General features: G+C 40.3%; 2 protein-coding genes and 1 non-coding gene across 16 annotated transcripts in view; 2 read left to right on the top strand and 1 right to left on the bottom strand.

Annotated features, from left to right (window-relative positions):
- DNAI3 (dynein axonemal intermediate chain 3) overlaps positions 1 to 18,320 on the bottom strand; it is an 80,038-nt gene extending 61,718 nt beyond the window's left edge. For 3 of the 8 annotated variants that reach the window (XM_072834306.1, XM_072834309.1, XM_072834305.1), the window contains exons 1-6: positions 18,150 to 18,320; positions 9,452 to 9,547; positions 9,002 to 9,040; positions 2,533 to 2,714; positions 1,842 to 1,946; positions 1,111 to 1,260 (exon numbers count right to left, since the gene is read on the bottom strand). In XM_072834306.1, the coding sequence (XP_072690407.1) occupies positions 1,111 to 1,260; positions 1,842 to 1,946; positions 2,533 to 2,714; positions 9,002 to 9,040; positions 9,452 to 9,533 (558 nt within the window). In that variant the 5' untranslated portion in view covers positions 9,534 to 9,547; positions 18,150 to 18,320. Of the gene's footprint in view, positions 1 to 1,110; positions 1,261 to 1,841; positions 1,947 to 2,532; positions 2,715 to 9,001; positions 9,041 to 9,451; positions 9,548 to 12,778; positions 12,967 to 17,654; positions 17,799 to 18,149 lie in introns of those variants that run through there. The other 5 variants (XM_072834302.1, XM_072834303.1, XM_072834307.1 and 2 more) reach the window with 5 other exon arrangements.
- On the top strand, positions 6,830 to 6,932 carry LOC140639213 (U6 spliceosomal RNA). Its single transcript, XR_012036004.1, has one exon. It is a non-coding gene; the product is annotated as a U6 spliceosomal RNA (small nuclear RNA).
- The window catches only part of MCOLN3 (mucolipin TRP cation channel 3), a 44,814-nt gene continuing 32,162 nt past the window's right edge, over positions 12,550 to 25,201 (top strand). Inside the window, exons 1-3 of one of the 7 annotated variants that reach the window (XM_072834322.1) lie at positions 12,550 to 12,594; positions 12,787 to 12,878; positions 24,113 to 24,334. In XM_072834322.1, the coding sequence (XP_072690423.1) occupies positions 24,142 to 24,334 (193 nt within the window). In that variant the 5' untranslated portion in view covers positions 12,550 to 12,594; positions 12,787 to 12,878; positions 24,113 to 24,141. Of the gene's footprint in view, positions 12,595 to 12,786; positions 12,879 to 17,864; positions 17,883 to 17,904; positions 18,474 to 18,844; positions 19,198 to 24,112; positions 24,335 to 25,201 lie in introns of those variants that run through there. The other 6 variants (XM_072834315.1, XM_072834310.1, XM_072834314.1 and 3 more) reach the window with 6 other exon arrangements.

Genomic DNA, 25,201 nt, shown 5'->3' with positions numbered 1-25,201 from the left:
ACTGCTCTTCTGCAGAGCACTGCTTTAGGGCTACTGGGACCACTTTGGTACAAAGGTACCAAAAAATAGGATGTGACTCGAAGCTTACATCTTGATCAGTGTTGGACTGGTAGGAGACATGTGTAAGCCTATCTTTTTTGCTGCTGTTTGGGACAACCCAGGTATAATTTACATTCCAGGGTTCCCTTAGGGGTTCAAGCTGAAGCCTTTCCTCTACTGGACTTGTGCCTGAGACTGCATCCTTGGTAAGGACTTCTGCTCTGTCCTTATCCTGCTACTTTTCCTATACTTCTATGGAACATTTTCATAATAAATCACTCACATACAAAGCTTCTCAGGGGCTGCTCTGGAATGCCACTGTGTCAGTTTCCTAGGGCTGCTGTAACCAGGTGCCACAACCTGGGTGCTTTAAAACAACAGGAATTTATTTGAACTATGAACATAGTTGTAGAGGCTGGAAGCCCAAGATCAAAATGTTGAAGGCTTTGTTCCTTTTTAGGGGATCTGAGGGAGAATCTGTTTCTTGCCTCTCTCCTAGCTTCTTTTTTTTATTATTTTTTTTTAATTTATGATAGTCACACAGAGAGAGAGAGAGGCAGAGACATAGGCAGAGTGAGAAGCAGGCTCCATGCACCGGGAGCCCGACGTGGGACTTGATCCCGGGTCTCCAGGATCGCGCCCTGGGCCAAAGGCAGGCGCCAAACTGCTGCGCCACCCAGGGATCCCCTCTCTCCTAGCTTCTGGTGATGGCCAGCAACCTTTGCTGTTCTCTGGCTTGTAGATACATAACTCCAATTTCTGCTTCCTTCTTCACATGGGTTCTCCCCACGACTTTGCATGGCTTTCTTTTTATAGGGACACAAGTCCTAGAGGATTAGCGACCCCCATTTCCTAATAGGGTCACATTCTGAGGTACTGGAGATTAGGACTTCAACATACCTCTTTGGGGGAACACATTTTGACCCTTAATACCCAAAGACTCCAAATAATGACCATTCTTCTATCAAAGGAAAAATGACATTCCCACTGGCAAACATAGCAAACCTCACAGATCCCTCAGGAAGCATTATAGAGAGGTAACACACTGAAGATCATATCCAAGCCTCTGACCTGTTTTGTAGATTCCTTAACTGATTCTTCCTCAATTTCTTTTTCACTGCCCAAAGAAACCCATGGTTTAGAGACAGGTGGCCTATAAACATATAAATCTTCTATAATATGCTCCTTGTAGTCTTCCTGTTCTTCTGCTATTTCTGGAGGCTGGAGTAAAATAAATAGCATGCTAAAATACATGACCAGAAGTAGATTATAGCTGCATGTGTATATTTCACAATAAACTTTACATTTGTATAAATTCATTAAGCACTTCCTTATTTTCTTTATTGTTGGTACATGTTCTTCAATTAGGAGAAGGAAACTGAGCAAAAGAAAAGAAAAAGCCTTTTTAGTCTTCACAACAGCCCTGGAAACAGATACTGTTGGTGCCAACACTTTGCAGACAAGTGGTTCAGTAACTTACTCAAAGCCATGGAGACAGGAAAATGAGAACCAAGAATATGGGACAAAGAGTGGCCAACAGCAATGTTACTCCAGATTTACCGTTTCTGTTCTCATAGGTTCAGTGAAGGGCAAATAAGTGAGTAAGTACCTGCTACTCTGAGATGTTTGACTTAGCTCATCCCACATTTACTGTTTACCTACTTTAAATGCCAGAACCTGGTCTAGGCCCCAGGGAAAGAGAGCTGAACAAGAATAATCATAACCATAATGCATAGGTCTCCCCTGGAGGTATTTCTTCCTTCAGACAACCAACAAAATGCAAGGAATTGGGGTATGCTTACATTTAAATAATTTTCTTTGCCCTCTTCAGTTCCAATAAGATAAAAGTTAAGTCCATATCTGAAGTCTTTGTCATAAACAACCAGAAGCTCATCTCCAGGATATTCCTATAGGAGTATAATCAAAAGGGAAGGTCAGCTTTCCTTCAGTTTACTCAGACACAAAATTGATATATTTTTAATCAATCATAAAAGGGTAGCCATAGTGCTTATCTATGGCTCATAATCCCAAGTTGTAAAATTATTTTATTAACATAATATAGCTCTTAAAGCTCAGTAGGTCCAGGGAAATTTACCATACAATTTTATTTCTAATGGGAAAAAAGAAGCATTCCTTTTATTTGGTGTCGGTGCTCTATAGCATATTTGGAGGCGAATCAGGACCAAAATTATGAATTAAAAAAATTAAAGCAGTATGGAAAAATAAAAGTACATTCCTATTCTAGTTGAAATTGGGCAAGGATGAGCTTTTCTGGGTGTGAAGTAAGAATCAGTCATTGATAGGTGTTTGCTTTTCACAAAGGATCATCAAGCAGAATTCCAAAGGAGGCATGGGCAAGCTAGCATTTGTCCAATGTGATGGGGAGAGGGGAATGGCACAGGTTTGAATTCAATAATCTCTCTACCTTTTGTTATTATGTACTAGAAACTTCCTGAGGTAGAACTGAAAAATAAAGAAGGGTGTTGCACTTACTTGGATAACTTTTCTGACTGGATAGAAATCAGATACTGCAGCTCTGTTTTGAAAGTCTGCAAAAATATCTTCTTTTTTGATAAGCTTATAAGGTTGCTCATCTGTGACATCTTCATCTATTCGGCAGTTAAATATTTCCTGGGTCTGGGTAGTTAACACCAAAGGGTAAATTTCTGGATGACCTGGGGAAGGCAAAGTAGAATTTGGACATTAAATATAACTGCTTAAAATAGTAAGAAGAAACATAAATTTGTTTGCTTTAAATAATTGTCTTGGTTAGATTTTAGAAGACTTTAGAATAATTGTTCTTATTTTTAAAGTAAGTATATCCATTACAGAAAATGTCAAAAAGGTAAAAAGAAGAAAACAACAATTATCGGTAATACTACCTTTCAAGAGAGCCTCTATTAATAGAGTGCCCTATTTTCCCTCTCTCAAGATGTCTTCTCATTTTCTTATCCTTTTTCATTATCATCAGTTTCCATGGTCCCAGTCTCAGCTCTGCATCTATCCCCAAAACTCCCTCCCCCAAGTCTCCCTTCCAGGGTCCCAGAGCCCACTCCCATCTTTTCCAGACCCTATATGCCTGGACATCCTGACATCTTTTCTCCTACTGCTCAACAGATGTGCCAGCAAGGGGAGAAGTGCATGTGGCCTCTTAAAGTGGAATTTAGGGCTTATTTTCCTATAGAAAGATTTATCCCCCCTCCAAAAAAGAAATATTTACTCCCCCACCCTAGTGGCTCTATGACACAACTATCAGGTAATTTGGAGGGGAGGGGAATGACTATGTGCATAACACATTATGATTATATGTGGAGATGTATTCCAAATTGCAATCAGTTGGCATAATAAACATTTGGAATACAAGTTGTTCATAAATTAGAGACAAACTGCCATTTTTCCCTCCCTGGGAGTTGAAAATGGGGGAGCTGGGATCCAAACTAAGGTCCCTGCATTCTTACTACCATGCTGTACTTTCTTTCTAATGCGTGGACACAGCAGAGCACAGGAGAGGGTCCTGTTCCTTCCTCACACATGGTGGGGGAAGTGACAGATTACATCCCACAAGATACAGTGAGTGGCAGTTACTGACTTAGTAGTTGATAGAGCAGGAGCCACAGACAGACTTAAGCTCTAAGTAACTTACTCCTCAGAATCTTACTGTGTGTGTACAAGGAAGAGGCCTATGCCCTACAAACCTTAGCTTATACCTCAATTGCCCTGCATTTTGAAACAGAGCTAATTTAAATAACTCTCATGTATTTCATCTGTTTATTTATTTAATATTTTGGTTGCTATTCACTTTTTTTTTAACATTTTATTTATTAATGAGGAGAGAGAGAGAGAGAGAGAGGCAGAGACAGAAGAAGGCTACAAGCAGGGAGCCTGACATGGGACTTGATCCCTGCTCTCTAGGATCACGCCCTGGGCCAAAGGCGGCGCTAAACCGCTGAGCCACCCAGGCTGCCCTGCTATTTACTTTTTGAAAAGCAGTTTATTAAGATATAATTGACAAATAATAAACTGGATATATTTAAAGTGTACAATTTGATAAATAATATGCATACACCCATGAAGCCATCACCACAAACAAGATAAAGAACACATCCATAATCCCTTGTTTCCTCTTGTCCCTTCCTCCCTGCATCCCTCCCTCGCCCCTAGGCAACCACTGATCTGCTTTCTATTACTTATGGCTTAGTTCACTGTTCATGGAATATTTACAAATGCAATTACACAGCATGTTTATTTATCTTTTACTCAGCAAAATGATTTGAGATTCATTCGTGTTGTTGCATGTAGCAATGGTTCATTCCTTTACATTTCTGACTGATAATCCATAAAAGAAAAGATCGATAAGGCAAAGATTTCTTAAGATTTATGACTTTGAGTGTTATATCTAGGATATCTTTGCCTAATCCATGGTCACAAAGATTTTTCTCCTATGTTTTCTTCTAGAAGTTTTATAATATTTGGTTTTATATTAATGTCTATGATCTATTTTGAGTGAATTTTTGCATATGATGTGAAATATGGACTGAAGTTCTTTTTTTTTTGCATATAGATATACAATTATTCCAACATCATTTGTTGAAAAGACTGTTTTTTCTCCACTCAACTGCATTTGTACATTTTTGAAAATCCATTGACCATATATATGTTAGCCTACTTTGGGATTTGTCATTCTCATTTATTGGTCTATGTCTTTATAGTATCTTTTTTTTTTTTTTTAATAGTATCTTTTTAAAATAGTAACAACAGGGGCACCTGGGTGGCTCAGTGGTTAAACGTCTGTTTTCAGCTCAGGGCATGATCCTGGGATCCTGGAGTGAAGTCCCACATTGGGCTCCCCACTGGGAACCTGCTTCTCCCTCTGCCTACATCTATGCATCTCTCATGAATAAATAAATAAAATCTTTAAAAAATAAAATAGTAAAAAAATAAAATAAAATAGTAACAGTGTGAACCATCTTTGTGACGGCCCACGTAAAGAAGTGTGTGTGTACTACCTAATTTAACTTCTAAGAATCTCATGAGGCAGGTCTTACTACCTTGTTTTTCAGACAAGGAAGTAGAGGCTCAGAAAGGTGAAGTGATTTGTGACCGCACAGTTATTAAATGGTGGAATTAGGAATTGAGCCAAGTCTGTATAATTCCCAAACCTGTGCTATTAATCACTGGTGGTAAACAGAATAGAGTCGCCTCATAGGTGTCCATGTCCTATTCCCTGAAACCTGTAAATAAGTTACCTTATATAACAAAAGGGACTACCAGATGTGATAAGGTAAGGAACATGAGATGGGGGAGATCATTGGACCCCTGAGGAGGGCCCAAGGTAACCATAAATGTCCTTGTAAGATGGAGGCAGGAGGGCCGAAGTCAAGGAAGGAGATGTGACAAAGAGGCAGAGGTCAAAGAGAGAAAGATTAGAAAATACTACATTTCTGGCCTTGAAAATAGAGGAAAGCACCAAGAGTCCATGAATGCAGAGAGCCTTTGGCTGAAAAAGGTAAAGGCGTGGATCTTCTCCTCAAAGCCTCCAGAAGGAACCAGCCCTGTTAATATCTTGACTTTGATCCAGTGAAAGTAATATCAGACTCCTGGTTTCCAAAATAGTAAGACAATTAGCCATTTAAGTTTTAAGTGTTTTAAGCCACTAGGTTTGTGGTAATTTGCAGCAATAGACAATACACTACTGATACTCTAACCGGTATTAAAGCATGACTTATACTTTGGATAAATTATTTAACTTCTGGGAGTCACAGCATCTCCACCTCTGTAATGGCCATGATAATGCCTACTTCGTAGAGACAAACAAATGAGAAGAGTGTGCCTGGCACAAAGGTATTGCTCCATAAATATTAGCTACATGTAAAAATTACATTTATTTTCTAGACACCTCTAGACATTGCCTTTTGGAACCTTAGGCAACAGTTTTTTCATTAGTTCATTGATCCCTATGTTTTTAGAAGGAAAGGGAATCCTAGTTCCCTGGGGCATGAGCCACAAGTCCTGAGTGATGGTTGACAAAGTCAGGACCCCATGGCAAGGAAGTCAGAGGGGTCCTAACATTGCCCTGGAAGGCCTGGGGGTAGAAGAGAGATGCTATAGTATAAAATAAATCAACACCTACCTTCAAGTCTTACTACAACATACAAAGGTTTTGTTTTTTTCTCCTTATATAGACATCTATTTTTTATCCCATTTATTTTCTGCTGAAACATCTCCATCATGCCCCATTCTCAAGTTCATGGATTTTCTTACCAGTCAACACATTCAGTCAAGAAATATTTATTGAGCAACTACTATGTGAAAAGCATAGTGTTGGTACTAGTTAGACTATCTAGAGGGAGAGGAAGACGTTAAACAGATACACTCAGAAATACAGAAGTACAAATCATGACAAGTGCTATTTAGGAGAAAACAGGGTGAAAGGTAGAACTTAGAACTAAGAAGAGTGGGAGTGATGGTGGTCTGTTAGATAAGAATAGGGAAAGCCATTTATTCATTCATTTATTCAACAAATCAATCAAATATTTGCTGAGTGCTTATTATGTATCAAGATCTGTTCTAGGCATTGGGGTACAGTGGTGAACAAGAGAGTTTCTGTTTCCCCAGAGTACATGTGTGCATATGTGCATGTGTGTGTTTGAGAGAGAGTGTGCACAAGGGCCAGCCAGGTGTGTGTGAAAACAGATTATAAATGCATAAAGAAATAAATACAGTCAATCTTCATTATTCGTGGATTTTGTATTGCAGATTCACTTGCTAAAACTTATCTGTAACCCCATGCTTGCTTTGGCAGCACATATATAAAGATTGGAATGATATAGAGAAGATTAGTGTGGTCCCTGTGCAAGGATGACACACAAATTCGTAAAGTGTTCCATATTTAAATAAAATAAAACAAAACAAAATGTATTTGTAACCCCAACGTGTAGTCATGGTGCTTTTACCATCACTAGTGGCCATGCTTATGGTGGCAAAACGTTTGAGCTGCCCAACATCCACATTCCCATCTTTTATCAGCCCTAAAACTGTAAACAAGTGTCCTTTTCACTGTCTATGTAGTGCCAAATATTCCACATTTTTGTATTTTTCTTTCTGGTGATTTTTCCAGTTAAATGGCCTCCAAGCATAGTGCTGAAGTTCTTTGTAGCATTCCTAAATGCAAGAAGGCTGGGATGAACCTTATGGAGAAAACACGGATATTAGATAAGCATTGTTCAGACATGACATGAGTTGTAGTGTGTTGGCTGTGAGTCAATGTTATGAATCAACAATATATATTAAATAAGGTGTCTTTAAACAGAAATGCACATAAAACAAGTTTATGTATTGATTGGCTAATGAAAATGTGACCAGAGAGGCTCATAGGAATCTAACTCTATATTTACCCTAGGAGTGATAGCTCAGTATTTGCTAATTCAGTGTTCACAGCTACTGCATAGAACTTCCAAGAAAAAGAAGAATTGGCTGTACTTTAATTTTTAAATTAGGATAAGTACTATGAAGGTAATAAAATGGTACTAGGTGAAAGAGAGGTCAAGGAAGTCCTTGTGCAGAGGTGGGATTGGAGTCTAGATCTGATTAGTGAAAAGGAGATATTGTATAGAAATCTATCCAGGTATCAGGAGTAGCAAGAGCAAAGGCCCCAAGGCACGAATAAATTTGGTATGCTCTGTGCTAAGCAAGGATGGTGGGCTCTAGGTTAGGGTAGGACAGTGGTGGGGAGGGGAAGAGGAGAGGAGAGGAGAGAGGAGAGAGAGAGAAAGAAAGGCAGATCCAGGTCTGCTATAATGAAAAGTAAAACAATGGGAGAGTTTAGGCAGGAAAGACACATTACCAAGTGGTGTGCAGAATGGATTGAAAAAGAGTGAGTAGAATCAGTGATACCAGGTAGGGGTTAAGGAACCAATCTACATGAGAGATGTGGAGGTCTGGACTAAGCTTATAGATGTGGAGATAATGTGAAGTGGATGGGATATATTTTAGAGGTGGAATGGTTTAGATGTGGATGGGGAGGTGTTGAGGGGGAGAAAGTTGTCAAAGACAACTTCCAAATTTCTGGGCGGTGCATTCATTGATTCGATAAATTATTTATTGGGCAGTGTGCCCTGTTCCTGTGCCATTTACTGTCAGCTGGCATCCTCCTACCATCTCCCGACCTCCACCCCCCCCCTTCTACCACCCTGGCCCAACCCACCACCTTCTCTTTCCTGGGTTCCTGAAATAGCTTTCTGACTGATCTCTGCTTCTGTCCCTGAAGTTCTCTGCTGGATAGCCAGGGTGACACTTTAAAAAGTCAGATTCCATCTGTTTAAATACCACTCGAGTAGCTCCCATCCTACATGACTAAAAGTCAAAGCCCTTACAACCAACTACAAGGCTTTTAGACCTTCCTCCTCCCCAACCCTCATTGTTTCCTCTCTGTCTGTAAACACGAAGTACACACCTAAGTTAAATCTATGAGGAAAGTTTGAACAACCAAAACAAAAGGTGCTATTGGAGTAAGATTATTTAGCCTCTAAAAGTAGGAGCAACATTAATTTGGTTGTTTAAGTTCTAGTTTATTTTCTTAAAAATTAGCCTCTTTACTTGAAATAGTGGGATCTTGCCATGAGGTAAAGATAAATATTGCCCATGAGCCGGAGTCTTAAAAATATCATTCTAATGAAAGTAATAACTTGCAGACTCACAACACTTTATAGTCTCTTCAGTAACCATACCATGTTTGATTTGTGAGAGGCTGCTCTGCTCAAGTCTGTTTCTCAGCTTGAAATTCTCTCTTCCACTCTTACTCTTTATTCTTTCTTTAAAATTTTTCACTTTATATCCAAATGACATAATGTAATTTTAGCCCATGTGCATCTTGATCAATTGCTTCAATTTGTATTGTTGTTTGCTTATTGCTTATCAAAATGTAAAACTGGGGACATAAATTCCCAATTATATTTCCACTTACCCATGCTCTCCATATTTAGAGTTTCTGCTTCTTCACTCTCTAGAATACAATTAAATGGTGTCAAATTTACATTTTTGAAGCAAAAAATGTTGTAGTTTTTACAGTCTTTTACTAAAGCCTCAAAGCACAAAACATAAACATAAATACACAATGAAGACAAACTATTTTATGAGTGATTAAATAGAATTTGAATAATTATCTTTGTTTCATAGAATGATCTCTTAGCGATATTTTCTCTATGGCATTCATTCTATGACATTTAACAGGTATTATAATGAAATGAATTAAAAATAAGAATAAACCTCCATACTTTAAATCCTGTATGTGGTTGACTTTTTGACAACAAAACTATTTCATTGCGTGATATATAAAACCTTAGTCATTTTGGTTGCTAATGTATATACAGATGCTAGACCCATAAAAATCCCATCGATGAAAAAACAATCCTACCAGGTAATATTGGTTTAGGTTTGCTCCGTTTGGAATTTTTTCGGTCACCTGAGCTCTTTTGTTTTTGAGATTTTGGAGCCATGGCTCTGAGTTAGGCTGCGTAAAGAGACAACATCATGAGTACATTCTGCTTTACACTTTCTAATAATAAGCATTATCATTTGATAAAACATAAGAATATGTTTTCTAAGCTTTGCCTTTGGTTAAATCGACATGTGTCTTCACAGAATGGGTGTTCTGTGACCAAAGGTTTATTGCAATAACAATCTTACTGAGAAGATCTTGCCATTCTGGGGGCACCTGGGTGGTTGAGAGTCTGCCTTTGGCTCAGGGCGTGAGCCAGGGTCTTGGGATCAAGTCCCGCATCGGGCTCCCTGCTCAGTGAGGAGCCTGCTTCTGCCTCTATGTCTCTGCCTCTCTCTGTGTGTCTCTCATGAATAAATGGATAAAATCTTAAAAAAAAAAAAAAGATCTTGCCATTCTGGTGGAGCCATCCAGCTGAAGCACACAAAAGTGACCTGCCAACCCTTCAAGGGTTCAGCCATAGGTGCCACCATGGAGCATGAGAGAGGATGCTGCTTCCACCACCTCTTGCTGCTGTCCCATCCCAGGGAGCTGTTGCCTGCTGCCCTGTGGCCAGCTCCCCAGCGGGTGCCCTAGCAACAAAGACAGGCTGCAAGTCCACTGGTAGACACAGGCCCATAATGTACATATATGTACATAATTTTAAAAATTAACATGATTTCAATAGTACTTAGGTCCTAACCTGTGTCCGTGTAACCCTGGTGTCCTTACTTGTGCTGTCAGAGAGTGCCTCCAAAGTTTTCTGTGAAATCACTCAACAGTTTTGAGTGAGGTCATCTGCTATCACATGAAATCCTTGTCATTCCAGTGGTCTATGCCTCATCTTGTCAGATGGTTAGGAGTGTGATTTCAGGAGTCTGAGCAGCAAGGTTGAAAAACAGACTCTGCCTTTGACCAACTGAGTGATCCTTGGCAAATTATGTATCTTTGAGTCTCTGTTATTCATGTTTAAGGGGGGGGGGGCTGATAATAAAAAAACCTGCTTCACAAGATGGTTGTAATGACTTACTGAAATAAAGTTGTATCTTCCTCAACTCAATCATATCAGTCAGACTGGCTGCTTTTTTTTTTTTTTTTTTTTTAAGATTTATTTATTTGGGTCATCTGGGTGGCTCAGTGGTTGAGTGTCTGCCTTTGGCTCAGGTCACGATCCTGGGATCCTGGGATGGAGTCCAGCATCAGGTTCCCTGTAGGGAGTCTGCTTCTCCCTTTGCCTATGTCTCTGCCTCTCTGTGTCTCTCATGAATAAATTAAAAAATCTTAAAAACAAAAGATTTGTTTGTTGAGAGAGAGAGAGAGAGAAAGAGAGAGCATGACAGTAGAGGCAGAGGGAGAGGGAGAAAGAATCTCAAGCAGACTGCTCTGAATGCAGAGCCCAACACAGGGCTTGATCTCACGACCCTGAGACCAGGACCTGAACCCAAATCTAGAGTCAGTCACTCAACCGACTTCACCACCCAGGTGCACCTTGTTGCCTCATTTTAATAACCAGTACAGGTTGAAAATTATTTCTTAGTCCAGTCAGAATATCCTGACTTTCATTTTATGCCTTGTCCCTTGATTACTAAATCTGGACCAAAGTGGGAGGGTGCGTTTGTGACATACATTTTTTACTTCAGATTTTTCACATGTATTTTTTTTCAAAAGAGAATAATGATTGCTCATGTTTGTGTTTACTATGTGCCAGGCACAGTCATATAAGTACTTCACATATATTTTTATTTAATTTGAGCCACCCTTTTAGATAAGCATTTTATGAATACTGTCATCCTCATGCTCACTTTATAATGTGAAAACAGAGGCCAGGAAACTTGCTCAAGGGGATACACAAAGTGTGAGCGGTAGAGTCAAGGGTGTGAGCCCAGCCAGTCTGGCCTCAATGCCAATACTTTTAATCTTTGTACAAGGTTCTGCCTTTGCTTTCAGGGGAAACTGTTTACTGTGTTTCATTACAAATGAAATTAAAATCATTGTCTTTACCTAGAAAGGTAAATTTTATGATTTAATCAGAATTTTATGATTCTGACAACTTGGGAATTCCTACTTTTTAAATTTCTTGCAACAAACGGCTCTGAGCCAACTTTTCAGTCTGTCAGGAATCCTCCAACTCTCTTCTCAGCCTCAGTATAATTTCAAATCTTGAACCTCATCCACTTTTCAGAAAATTCTTTATAAATTCACCCCTCTCCATACTTAAAACACTCTGGATACCAGCTGGACTCACCCTACCCACATACACACACATACCACCACTACCACCACCACCACTATCCATTCCACAAATATTTATTTATTTATTTTTTAATTTTTATTTATTTATGATAGTCACACACAGAGAGAGAGAGAGAGAGGCAGAGACACAGGCAGAGGGAGAAGCAGGCTCCATGCACCGGGAGCCCGACGTGGGATTCGATCCCAGGTCTCCAGGATCACGCCCTGGGCCAAAGGCAGGTGCCAAACCGCTGCGCCACCCAGGGATCCCCACAAATATTTATTGAGCAATTTCAGTGCACTAGAAGATATCCTAGCTGTTAGGAACACAGCAGTGAACAAAACAGGCTAAACCCTTGCACTAATAGAGCTTACATTCTAGAGGGGAGAGAGACAATTCTGGGGCAGGAATATGCTTGGCATATTTAAGAAAACAGGAAGGTCATGATGGCTGGAGTAGAGGGAATAAGGGAAGGTTAGATGAAATTGGCCAGAGAGGTGCTGAGGGTCTATATTAGCTCTGCTGGGGTAGTAAATGCCCTCCAAATCTCAGTAATATACATTGACAAATGTCTATTTCTTCTTATGTTCTTGTTTTGTGACTGTGAGTGAGCCCGCTGCTTTCAAGTCTTATTCTGGGACTCAGGCTGAAAGAGCAGCCCCTATTTGGCAGCCCCTACTTTTGTGGCAGGATAAAAAGTGAGAGAGCTACCAGAACTGTGTAATGCCTCCTCCATCTTCTCCATGGCACTGGCGTACTGCCCTTTCTGCTTACATTCCATTGGCTCAAGCAAGTCACACAGCCAATCCTGATAATGGAGGAAGAATGCATGCTTCCTCGACAATGGGTAGGAATCTATGATCCTTGCACAGGGAAGAGAGGTTAAGAGTTCTGGATAAAATAGTTTCAAACAAGGATATAATATACCACAAGGGGTCTAGGTCATGTGTAAGGACTTGGGCTTTTATTCTGAAGGAGGGGAGAACTGTTGGATGGTTTCCAGATGAGTTACTTTATTTGATCTGACTCACATTTTAAGGTCTCTATGGCTGCTGTGCAGTGAAGATTGCAGCAAGGAAAGAGCTGAAGCAGGGAATCCAACTGAGAAACATTCAGTAATCTGAGGAGGAGGTGAGTGTGGAATAGAAAAAGTGGTTGGTTTCTGCGTATATTGTAAGCCATGAGCCAACAGGATTTGCTGATGACTTGCTTGTAGGGTCTGAGAGAGAAAAAGGACCAAGGATGACTTCAATAAGTTTCACCTAAAGAATTGAAGGCATGAGGCTGCTATTTATTGAGATGGGGATCTGAGGGGAAGAGCTGATTTAAAAGGGAAACTCAAAAATTCAATTGAAGGCATGCAAAGTTAGACTGCAAAGTGAACTGTAAGCTCTGTAACTGGCACAGTGCCCATGCTAAAGCGATGTTGAATTAATCACTCCTGGGTATCCCCTTTCCTTCTGCCATTCTTAGCTTATGCATTTCCAGTCTGAACAAAAGGCATTTTGCTTAAGGTCTGTGGAATCACCTGTATACATGCTGTTTTCCTTTTCTATTGCTGCCCTACCAAATTACCAGAAATACAGTGTCTTAACACAAATTCATTACCTAACAATTCTGTAGTTCAGGAGTCTGATGTGCCTCTCACTGGGCTAAAATCAAGGTGTCAGCAAGATGTTAAAAAAGGCTGTGTTCTATTCTTTCTAGAGTTCTAAGGGAGAACCTGTTTCCTTGCCTTTTCATACTCAAGAGGCCACCAGTATTTCTTAGCTTGTGGGCCCTCTTCTTCCATCTTCAAACAACCCAGCAACAGTGGGAAAGATCTTTCTCACAGAGCATATTCTGACCTTCTCTTCTTTTTTCCACTTCTACTTTTTAAGGACTCTTGTGATGCTGGGCCCACCAAGATTTTATGGTCAGTGGATTAACAATTTTAATTTCATCTGCAACATTTAATTTCTTGTTTGCTATGTATGTTAACATATTCAGTTTCCAGGGATTAGGAGGTGCTGCGTTGGTATTCAGTTTGAATATATAGGTATCAATCTAATGCAATCACCCCAAGAAATAGTCAAAATAATCACATGTGCCCAGTTCTTTTCAAGGGCTGCTATTAAATGATCTGTGGATAATCTGGTTCAATTTCCATATTCAGGGGGAAAACATGTGCTTCCTTACCAGAATAGCCCATTTATTATTTTCATAATATTAACTCCTGTGTCTAAAATATTGTCTAGTGACCAAGGAAAAATGAAGACTGGATTGTTCTATAGGCTTTTAGAGGTCCTAATTATTCTTCATTAAAAGCACAGTATCTAAGCTGCTAGGCATCACAGATGGAAAAACTCATTTGCTGAGGTCAGCCTGGTGAATATAGTCTAAGCTAAAAAGAAAATTATCGGGCAGCCTAGGTGGTTCAGTGGTTTAGCACCACCTTCAGCCCAGGGCGTGATCCTGGAGACCTAGGATCCAGTCCCACGTCGGGCTCCCTGCATGGTGCCTGTTTCTCCCTTTGCCTGTGTCTCTGCCTGTCTCTGTGTCTCTCATGAATAAATAAATAAAAGTCTTTTAAAAAATAAAAATAAAATTATTACTTTGGGAGTAGCTACTTTACATTGTATTGATGTTCCAGGCAAAATTTCATAGTTTTAGTAACTTCAAATAATAGATACCCTACCAATCTTGTGTCTATAAAATAAACTACTTTCAATTGAAGATATCTAGATCAAATGAATGGTATACTCTATGGAATTTCAATAGACACATATATGCAATGTTTATTTTTTATGCATCTTTTCTTTTAAAAAGCAAATCCCAAATAAAAGATGTTGCTTTAAAAATACAGCACATGGTCTTAAGATTTTTTTCCCATAAAATCAATTGCATTTTTCATGCAGTGAATATGCTATATTTTCCAAATCTTTTTCCTAGTAAAAAGTCATAAGAATTTTTCAATACAGACATTATTTTCATTATTTTTAAAGATTTATTTATTTGAGAAAGAGAGAGAAACCAGGGGATGGGGGGTAGGAGCAGAGGGAGAGAGAGAATCCCAAGCAGGCTCCATGATTTCCCTGAGATCATGACCTGAGCCAAAATCAAGAGTCAGATTGGGCCATCCAGGCACCCCCAGGCATCACTTCATTAAGATGTCTGAAATGCTCACCACATTTTGCCTGTTCTCAACTCTTATTATTAAGAACAGAAGAGATGCTTCATCTACCCCTAACATGAAGGGTTAGCCTACTCCAGTAGCTTGTATTACATTTGGTTTTCAAAGTTCCTATAGCTGATTGAATTTCAAAACAGAATTTGTGAATTATAATACTGATAAATATGTAAGTATTCTATCTAAATATCTTTGATATTAAAATCACTTACATTCTTTGTAAATGAATCCACCCATTCCAGAATATCTTTTTGCCACCAGTGTACCAAAGTACACATACTCTACCTCCCATGTTAAAAGCAAAGGCATTAGAGTGACAAGAGGAGCAATTAGTGGGTAAGTTCTCTGTGTGACAGTTCAAAACCTGTGATGGCACGCTACTGATTCTGAGGAGCACTGCATTCAGAGCTGCTCATGACTTGCTTCTATACTAACTTTTAAGGCTTGTTCATGACTGTATCTTTTTTTAAAAAAAGATTTTATTTATTTATTCATGAGAGAGAGGGGCAGAGACATAGGCAGAGGGAGAAGTGGGCTCCACGCAGGGAGCCTGATGTGGGACTCGATCCTGGGACCCAGGATCATGCCCCGAGCCAAAGGCAGATGCTCAACCATTGAGCCACCCAGGTGCTGCAATGACTGTATCTTTTTGTGATGCTTCTATTATTCAGGAAGGTACCTATTATTCAGGTGAAGGAATAAATGACAAATGATAATTGATATAATGCTGTGATTTAAAGTTATTAAGCTTCCTCTCTTCACTCTATTCTGCTGTAACACACACACCTGTTTACGCGTTCTCGTTTCTTACCTGTATGTATGTATGTGTGACTTACTCCCAGCCATGAGATTTTTAATTCTGAGAAGACCCGTGGCACTGGCACCTTCTCTTCACCTAGGGTCTTCCTTAGAAAGTATTCTCCAGAGTACTTCAATTAGCGGACCTTATCTGGGTGGTCAGCATCCACTTTTCTTAAAGTTTTTATAAGCTCATCATGCTTATGTTCCCCTCCCCCCCCCTCCTTTTTTTAAGAGATTCAGAATAAGATCCAGGACTAATGTCTTGAGAGTCTGGCATATGTGTCTCCAAGAACTGCTTCTTGGTCAACCTCCACAAAGACCCTGACTAAGCTTCAAGATTCTCCAGGTCCTTCAGCCATCTTCTGACAAGGTCATAATATGCACCCTCCAGAGAGTAACTATTCCTACGATGTTTCTGATTAGTTTGCCACTCTTGTTTCTCCCCTTCCAAACTACTTCCACCTCTTCCCAAGATTGGATATTTACTTATTTAAGTCAATGCTCTCCCATCACTTCTGCCTTTGAAATTTCTTCTGAATTCCATGCCCTCCTCTCCACAGCCTCCTCTGGTCCAGGCCTTCAACATATCTTCCCATTTCAGTAGCTCCTGACTATTTTGTGCCATGACCCCTTTTGGCAGTTTGGTGAGGACCACACATCAAGTAAAAATATGAACTTACAAGGGGGACAGTTATCAAGCTATTTTTTAAAAATCATGATAAAATAATTCATGTGCTTATTTATTAATACATTAAATAACAAGACCTAGCAGTGGTTCTAATTACTACCTTGGTTTTGAAGAAGTGATGAGCATAAATAATACATCTGTAATATCCATAATGTATATGAAAAGAGCCATAATTTCTTTTGATAAAGTCCCATGCCCTGCTACTACTGCTATGGTTTGTCACCAAATGCACACATTTCAATTAGTGGTTAGTAAAAAATGAACAGGTAATTTTTTTTTCTATCCAGTTTCCCCTCTGCCCATCTTCTGAATGGGTTATGAACATTCATTTAACTTGCCTCCCTGGCTCTGTTCCAACCAGAATGGTTGCCCATAGGGCAAAAGCAGATCTGAACAGGTCACCTCCCCATACACTGCAAAATATAATGCGGGTCCCAATTGTCCACAGTGGCCTTCTCCTCCAGTGGTGTAGAAATGGAGTTCATTTGAAAAGCAAATTTTGTGGGCCTACTGTGATTTTGCAGGGCTGGGGTGAGCCTGGGACGCTGCATTTAAAAAGTCACTATGAGGTTGTACTAGTGGTTGGCAGATGAAACTTTGCCAAACAGGGTAGAGCCCAAATGTGTCAGCAGCACCTTGAACATCCTTCAGTCGGCCTCACCGCACCCTTCCTTCCAGCTCTAGTCCAGCCTCACCGGATTACTGTTATTCTCCAAACAGTCTCCTACTTCCCCATGTCCCTCTCTGGGGAACCCTGTTCTTCCCCTCCTGCCCTGCTCCCCACCATGCACACATTTCTTTTTTTTTTTTTTTTTTAAGATTTTATTTATTTATTCATGAGAGACACACACACAGAGATGCAGAGACATAGGCAGAGAGAGAAGCAGGCTCCATGCAGGGAGCCTGATGCGGGACTGGATCCCAGGACTCCACGGTCATGCCCCTGACCGAAGGCAGGTGCCAAACTGCTGAGTCACCCAGGGATCCCTCATGCACACATTTCTCTGCTTACCTAAATCCTACTCCCTCCTCAAGGCTCAACTCCTCTCCGAAGCCTCCCCAACTATCTCACTCAGGCTGAAGCCCTCTTGTTCTCCCTGACACTTTCTAATCATGATGCCAGGCTTCTGCAAAGGCAGAAGGCTTCAAACTCAAGAGCTGCCTGGAAGATTGTGGTGGATTCATTCAGCTCGCAGCACACGCCCCAGGTGGGCACTGGTGGTCCCCAGGAATCAGACAAGGCCCTTACCTTCGGAGAGTTAACGTTCTCCCACTCATCTCCATTCTTCATCTGCGCCAGCCCTTCTGTAAGGGTCCTGAAGTCACCTCTCCACGACAGCCCACGCTAATCTTTCTTCTTTGATCCTCTGTGCCTAGATCATGCTGTTTTCCTTTTCATCCCTCCCCCCTCCCCCCTTTGTGAGCTCCCACCGTTGCACAGCAGTGGGCTAGACGATGAGCCATACTGCTGGACAGGGTGAGCGAGTCTTCAGACTGTCCTTACCTGCTGTCTCCTGGCTAGGCTGGGCGTTCTTTAAAATCAGGGAAAGCTTTGTAGTTTTGTGTTCTTTTGTTTGTTTTGTTTTTGTTTTTGTTTGTTTGTTTGTTTGTTTTTTGTTTTTTGTTTTGGAGTTTTCACTGCATCAAGTACCTCGCGGGCCCAGCGAGTGTCCCAAACTCCCTTGAAAGAGGGAGTAAGATATTGGTTTCCCAAGCCTCCTTTCCCATCCGGACCTCCCCTTACCTGACACTGCTAAGCCGAGGGGAAAAGAAGCCTCTCTGCAGTTCCGTGGAGAAAAGGCCTTTGGGGGTTTTGGAGATGGGAAGTCTGACTCTCCTCTCGGAAGAGCTCAAACGGCAGCTCCCCGGCACGCTGTTGCTAGGACAACCTCCGTTGCTAAGGGAAAGAGGCGGCTCCTCTGCTGAGATTGACAAGACGCCGCTACCAATAGGGCGTCTACTCTCCGGCCGCCTCTTCAAGGCCGCACTTGTGATTGGCTGCTGTCGTGCTGACGTCACGCAACTCGAACCGCCGAGAGATCCTGGGTTTTCGCCCGCTCGGCAGGAGGTGTGCGGTTTGGGTTCCCGCGTGGAGGGTGCTGCTGGCTCGGTGGCCCCCGGGCTCCACGGCCGCGCCTCAACCCCTTCGGGCAGCTCCGCTCCACCCCCCCCGGCGGCCTGGGGGCGGTCCCGGCGGCCGGCGGGACGGAGAGACAATCAGACCCGACCGAATTCCGATGTGTTACATTTTCCTCTTGCCCACATGCTTTTTTTTTTTTTTTTTTTTTTTTTTTTTTTTTAATACCTTGACTCATACTGGAGGTCTCCGGGGAGGAGGACTAAATCCCTTAGTAACTCCATGATTTGCTTTATCTGTGGTTACGAGCCCAATGGGGATCCCTGCAGGTGATGCTCATCCCCCTCGCCTGTAAAAAAATAAATTAATAATAATAATTAAAACTACTTAATTTGTAAGCTGGCAGAACTTGATAAAGTACGCAATTGACTGCTGTCATTGGTCCAAATTAATTTTTTTACGCCCGATTTAAATGAAACTGTCCAGTTGAGAAGAGGCTTACAGATTGATGGCATATTTAAGATGTGGTCCTCAATAGGATGACTTTACACGGCGTGTAGAAAGATCGCGGTGTTTATTCTTTAAAATATCTGAGGGATTTGTGCTTGTAAAATGCAAATAAATTTTACTGAAGAAATCGTTAAAAAAACAAAACTTACCATTCTGACATGGTGACAACCTTTTCCCAGCCTCTTCTACTTCCTGACACTAAAAGGTTAGTTTTCCCTGGGCTCAGTGCTAAGTCTTTTTCTTTTTCTTTCTTTTCTTTCTTTCTTTCTTTTTTTTTTTTTTGCTCTGCAGCCTGCTGGTGGCACATTCAGTTCTATTGGCTTTAGTCATCTTGCAAAGCACATCAGTGACTTCCATTTCTATATTTTCAGCCTCATACATCTCATAAATGTCATTCAACACCTGAACTTCCACTACCTACTGGACATTTCCAAATACATGTCTTACTAGCTCATGGTGTTTGATAGTTGCCAGATGAAGATATTGAATGAATAATTACCATACTACAGGCATTACAACCTAGCAGAGGCAAAAGTCAATTTCGTTGTCTTTCAGATAGTTTTTGGAAACTTTTTACATCCTTTATTTTCTGCCTTAGGTAGTAGTATCCACTATCCATTGGTCTGCAAAACTAGAAAGCTGAGAGTCATCCCTGACTCCTACTGCTCACAGTAAACAGGTCACTAAGTCCAGTCATTTTCCTTTCCTAAATTATCTCTCAAATACTTAATCTCTTCTTAGCCATTCTCCCTCCCTCTCCCTTACCTCAGAAAGGCCTCATTTCTCACCTAGATAGTGGTAATAGTCTCTATTTTTTTTTAAATTTTCTTTATTTATTCATGAGAGACAGAGAGGCAGAGACATAGGCAGAGGGAGAAACAGGCTCCCTGTGGGGAGCCTGATGTACGACTGGATCCCAGGACCTTGGGATCACACCCTGAGCCAAAGGTAGATGTTCAACCACTGAGACACCCAGGTGCCCTCTTCTTTTCTTTTTATTATCCTTTAAAGATTTTATTTATTTATTCATGAGAGACACACAGAAAGAGAGGCAGAGACACAGGGAGAGGGAGAAGCAGGCTCCCTGCAGGGAGCCCAATGTGAGACTCAATGTGAGACTCGATCCCATGACTCCAGGATAACACCCTGGGTTGAAGGCGGTGCTAAATCGCTGAGCCACCAGGGCTGCTCTATTCTCCTTTAAAATGTCTAAAATAGAGACGCCTGAGTGGCTCAGTGGTTGAGCCTCTGCCTTCGGCTCAGGGTGTGATGCCAGAGGAGTTCCAGGATCGAGTCCTGCATCTGGCTGATAAATAAAATCTTAAAAATAAATAAATAAATAAATAAATAAATAAATAAATAAATAAATAAATAAAATCCCTATTCAATGTTTTTTTTTTCCTATTCAATGTTGTATGTCAATCATATTTCAATAAAACTGGAAGATGTATCTGAAATCATTATTAACTAAAATTGACATGAAGTTGAATAAACTCAAAGAAGCCTAAGGCAGCTTGGACATGCTTGTTCCATGGTTCTCCACAGCCCCTGGCATACTGCTACATAGGCCCAGGGACTTGTCCCAGGATGAAAGCTGAGCTCTGGTTGTGCAGAGCTCTCTACTCCTCTCCCAATCTGCCATGCCCTTTAATAAGTGTGCATCTGTTCATCCCACAGCTCTACTTCTATCTCTAACTCAATCTGTAGTGCCTTTCTTCATCTTTGTTACCTGGTAAACTCTCATTTATTTTTCAATGCCAACTCAAATATCACTTTCCCTGCAAAGCCATCCAGGCCCCCAATAGAATTAATCACTCTTTTCTGTTTTTCCATTATAGCAAGTATTACACTGTGTTGTAATGACTTGTTTATATGGATGTCTCCCCTGCTGGACTTCAGTGTGGGGTTGGTGTTTCTTCCTTTCATATCTCTATTGTTTAGTACAGTATCTGACATGGGTATTTAATAAAATATATGTTGAATTCTTTAATTGATTGACTATTATTTAGAGCATATCTAGAAAAACTACCTAACAAAAGTGTCTTTGCATTCTTCCAAAGAATTTCCTTTTCTTAAAAAATTCATAATCTTTTGCAGTCAGATTTAAGGAAGTAAAGATTATAACCTTGTGACTTGGATGAGACATCAAGGCTTTTTGTCATCTTTTCTTTAGAGACATCCTAAGGGGATGACCATTGGAGTAATGAGTCATAAGTCATGATACTGAGAAAGTTAGAAATTAAATGGAAAATGTTTAGTAATGTCTTCATGTTACAAACTTAAATTACAAATGATTTGCTGAACATCTGTTCTTTCATGAGAGTGATCAGAAATGAAACATCCCCTTGGTGGCTAGTGAACACTTATGCTATTCCAGGGGATGCTGAATTAAACCTGCCTAAAATTTGAAGGTATTTAAAAATGAGTTTAAGTTTTACTAATTGAGTGAAAATATAATGAGTCAAGAATTTGTAGTATATTTCTCTGATTATTTAAGGACATCTTGATAAGTTTAAGATTGGAATTATAGAAGGGTAATCTGACAAATTAGATATGAGGTGGCTCTTTACTAATTATTATTTTAGTGAATGGCTTTCCCACCCCTTTTAAGATTTTTTTTTTTTTTAAAGAGCTCAGAAACTAGGAGTTGAGGACCATGAATAGGAGTCATTATGCATCTTCATTTATGCCTGTGTCTGTATGCCTGGGAGGGAGAGAGGGCGGCAGGGAAGAAGAGTCCTTGTTTGAACTCTAAACCGCTGGGATACAGCATGTTCAAAAAGTGCTGGAGAAGACTATCACAACCTATTGCATGAGGAACTGAGGAGCATCCTAGAAGGATACTCAGCTTCAGAAATGAGAAAACAGAAAAAACTGACCTGGGGACAAAGCTTTACTTTTTAGAGGAGAGGACCAATTGTGGCAATTTTAGGGGGGAAAAAAAAGAACTGAAACTTCAATAAGAAATTGAAATCTGTACAACACTTAAGTGAGGAGATGGGTATTTCTGATGACATCTACACAGAATAGCTTGAGTCTAACTGGGACTAAAGAGGATTACTACTCCCACTCCTGCCCTCATCAGAGTTGCCTGTGGGCAGCTGATGTCCCTAGAAGGACAAATGCAGGAGGTGAGGAGAAAAATATGGGGCCATGTGGTAGCAGAGTGGTCTTATCTGTAAGCAAAGAGGAGACTCCATTCTTTATACCCAGAAAAACTCCATTCTCTGCATCCAGAAAGAGATGGTGGTGGGAGAGTCTTTGGTGGTGAAAGTCCTACAATATTAATGGGCATCAAGAGTCAGTGAAATAACAGTTCTAGGTGTGTAATGATTATTACTATTAGGACACTTAAATATTTTTAAAAGTGGAATCATTCAAATAATACTGTCTCTAAAGTTAGAAAATTGTATTGGAAGCCTAAATTTGGTACTTTCTGGATAAGAGACATCAGGCAAGCTATTAAACACTCTATATCTCAGTTGTACATCTGCAAAATCTGGGATGACAATGCTTTCCTCAGAGCCAAGCCAGATAAATATTGAGAGCAACCACATTGCTACCATAAGGGCCATTTCTGCAAAGACATGAAACTTCACACCAGTGAATTATAAATAGGTTGTCAGTTAGTCCAGCTTTCCATACCAAGAGAGGAAGAAAATTGATTCCTCTCCACCAAGTAGACAGCTTCTGATCTAAAAATCTAGGTTGAATATTTTTGTCACTTGGTATGAGTCACAAGGTTTAACCAAAAGGCAGTGCTTCCAGCTCTGAGTTCAGCCAGTTTGAATGTTTAAATTTTGAACAGTTTAATATGTTCTCCATAAGCTGTTTAGTTTGGAAAATTGTGTTAATAAATTATTTCAAATGTAAAGAAAAAGTATGCATGTTTGTTAACAGAAATCAGTTTTGTCATATTTCTATTAGGTATATGATGAATAAATTTTTAACGAATATTATTAGTATGAAGGGACACCAAATTATTAGTCTATCCAGGTTGCCCACAGATCTAAATCTGTCCCCCTTAGCACTGCCATAAAAAGGCCAGCATATGGGATCCCTGGGTGGCGCAGCGGTTTGGCGCCTGCCTTTGGCCCAGGGCGCGATCCTGGAGACCCGGGATCGAATCCCACGTCGGGCTCCAGGTGCATGGAGCCTGCTTCTCCCTCTGCCTATGTCTCTGCCTCTCTCTCTCTTTCTCTCTCTGTGTGACTATCATAAATAAATTTAAAAAAATTTCAAAAAAAAATCTAAAAAAAAAAAAAAAAGGCCAGCATAGTGAGAATGTGGTACATTCTCAATGAATAGTTGTTGCATCAGAATTGATCTTGAATTCCATTCAATTTACAGACATTGACTCTGCCCTTTGGTGGTGATTAAAGGGAGATCTGAATATTCAACATTCTACTAGACATTTCTACTTGAATGTCTAATATACGGTTATCTAAAGTGTGGCCCCTAAGATCACAGCCAGCCAGGAAATATTTGTTACTAATCCACCAAAAGTTTTTACCCATCTGCAACAAAAGTACAGAAATTAAAAGTTCTTAAAAACGTCAGAGCAATTTGATGGAATAACTATGTTACATATGAACAAAATTGAAGTTTATATTTTAAATGTCTTTATTTCATTTTCTAGTAATTTATTTGTGTTGTGTATTATGAAAGTATCAGCCTGTGAGAGAAATGGAAACAAAACCAAATTCCGTAGCCTCTGACAGTTTGAGAAGCACTTAGTAGATGTCTGAAGCACACGTTCACAAAGAACTACTGATGCTCCCCGCCAGCCTGCTCATCCTGCAGTGGGCTTCACCTCAGCTGATGGCAATTCCAACTTTACGGTCACTCAGACAGAAATCTAGGAGTCGTCCTTGACTCTTTTGCTTTTATTTTTTACCCTTTGGGATATATTTAACATTGCAGCCAGAGGGATACACTTTTATTTTTTTTTTCTAAAACCTAATTTTTAATAGCTGTATAATATTTCATTATATCTACCTTAACGTATTTAAGAATTTTAAAAAATGTATTTAAGAATTCACAATTGTACATTAAGGTTGTGTTTTATATTTTATATATGATTCAATGAATATTCCTGGTTTTTGTTTTCTTTTTTTTAGGGATACACTTTCAAAAGAGAAGACAAATCATGCCAGTCCTGTGTTTAAAACCCTCCAGTGGCTCCCATTTCACTCTACATGAAAGCCAAAGTCTTTACAATGGCCTATGGTTGTGGTCCAGCATAACCCAGCCCGTTCCTGGCCTCATTTCCTACCATTCCTTCCTGGGGCTCACGCTGCTGCAGACACACTGGCCTCCTTGGGGTTACCTAAACGTACCAGGTACTGGGCTGCTTTACATTGGCTGTTCCCTCTGCTGGAATACTTAACGCAGATAACTTTTCAGTCTTTGCTAAAATGTTAACTTCTCAGTGAGGTCTATCTCCACACTATTTAAAATGGCATCTTCTCAACATTCCTCATTCTCTGCTCTCTGATTATTTTTTAATTTTTTTTGTGAAGATTTTATTTATTTGTGGTGGGGGAGGGTCAGAGGGCAAGGGAGAGAATCTCAAGCAGACTCTGCACTGAGCACAGAGCCCATGGTGTTTGTGTGTCGGTGAGGGGGATGGGGGTCGTGAGGGGGTAGTTGTGATATCCCAGGACCTGAGCTAAAACTAAGAGTCTAGCACTTAACTGACTGAGCCAGCCAGGTGCCCCCTCTGACTTATTTTTTTTCCCCCACAGCACTGATTACCTTCTAACATACTCTATAATTTACTTATTATGGTCATTGACTGGCTTTGTCCACTAAAATGTAAACTCTGCAAGGGCAGAGCTGCGTCTCCAATGCCTGAATCTCTGCCTGGGAAATAGAAGATACACTATATATATTCAATAAATGATTTGGAACAACCGCTTTGGAGAGTAATTTGGAAGCACCTATGGAAACTAAAAATGTAAATAGCCTATAATCTAGCAATTCTACTCTTGGATATTTACCCTAGAGCAACTCCTACATATGTGTATGAGGGAATGCTTCATGGATGTTTACTGCAGAATTTCTTTGTAAAGGCAAAGGATAGAAATTACTTAAATGTCCCTCAGTAGGAAAATGCATAGTGTCTTGCTTTAGTTAATAAATTACCATAAAGCTGCCGAAGTAAACAAACTTGCTTGGATATAGCTCAGAATCAAAATGGTGAGTTA

The sequence above is a fragment of the Canis lupus genome, chromosome 8 (genome assembly GCF_048164855.1).
Source record: "Canis lupus baileyi chromosome 8, mCanLup2.hap1, whole genome shotgun sequence".
Lineage (NCBI taxonomy): Eukaryota > Metazoa > Chordata > Mammalia > Carnivora > Canidae > Canis > Canis lupus.
The sequence above is the reverse complement of the archived record's forward strand: the minus strand, read 5'-3'. Positions and strand labels throughout refer to the sequence as shown.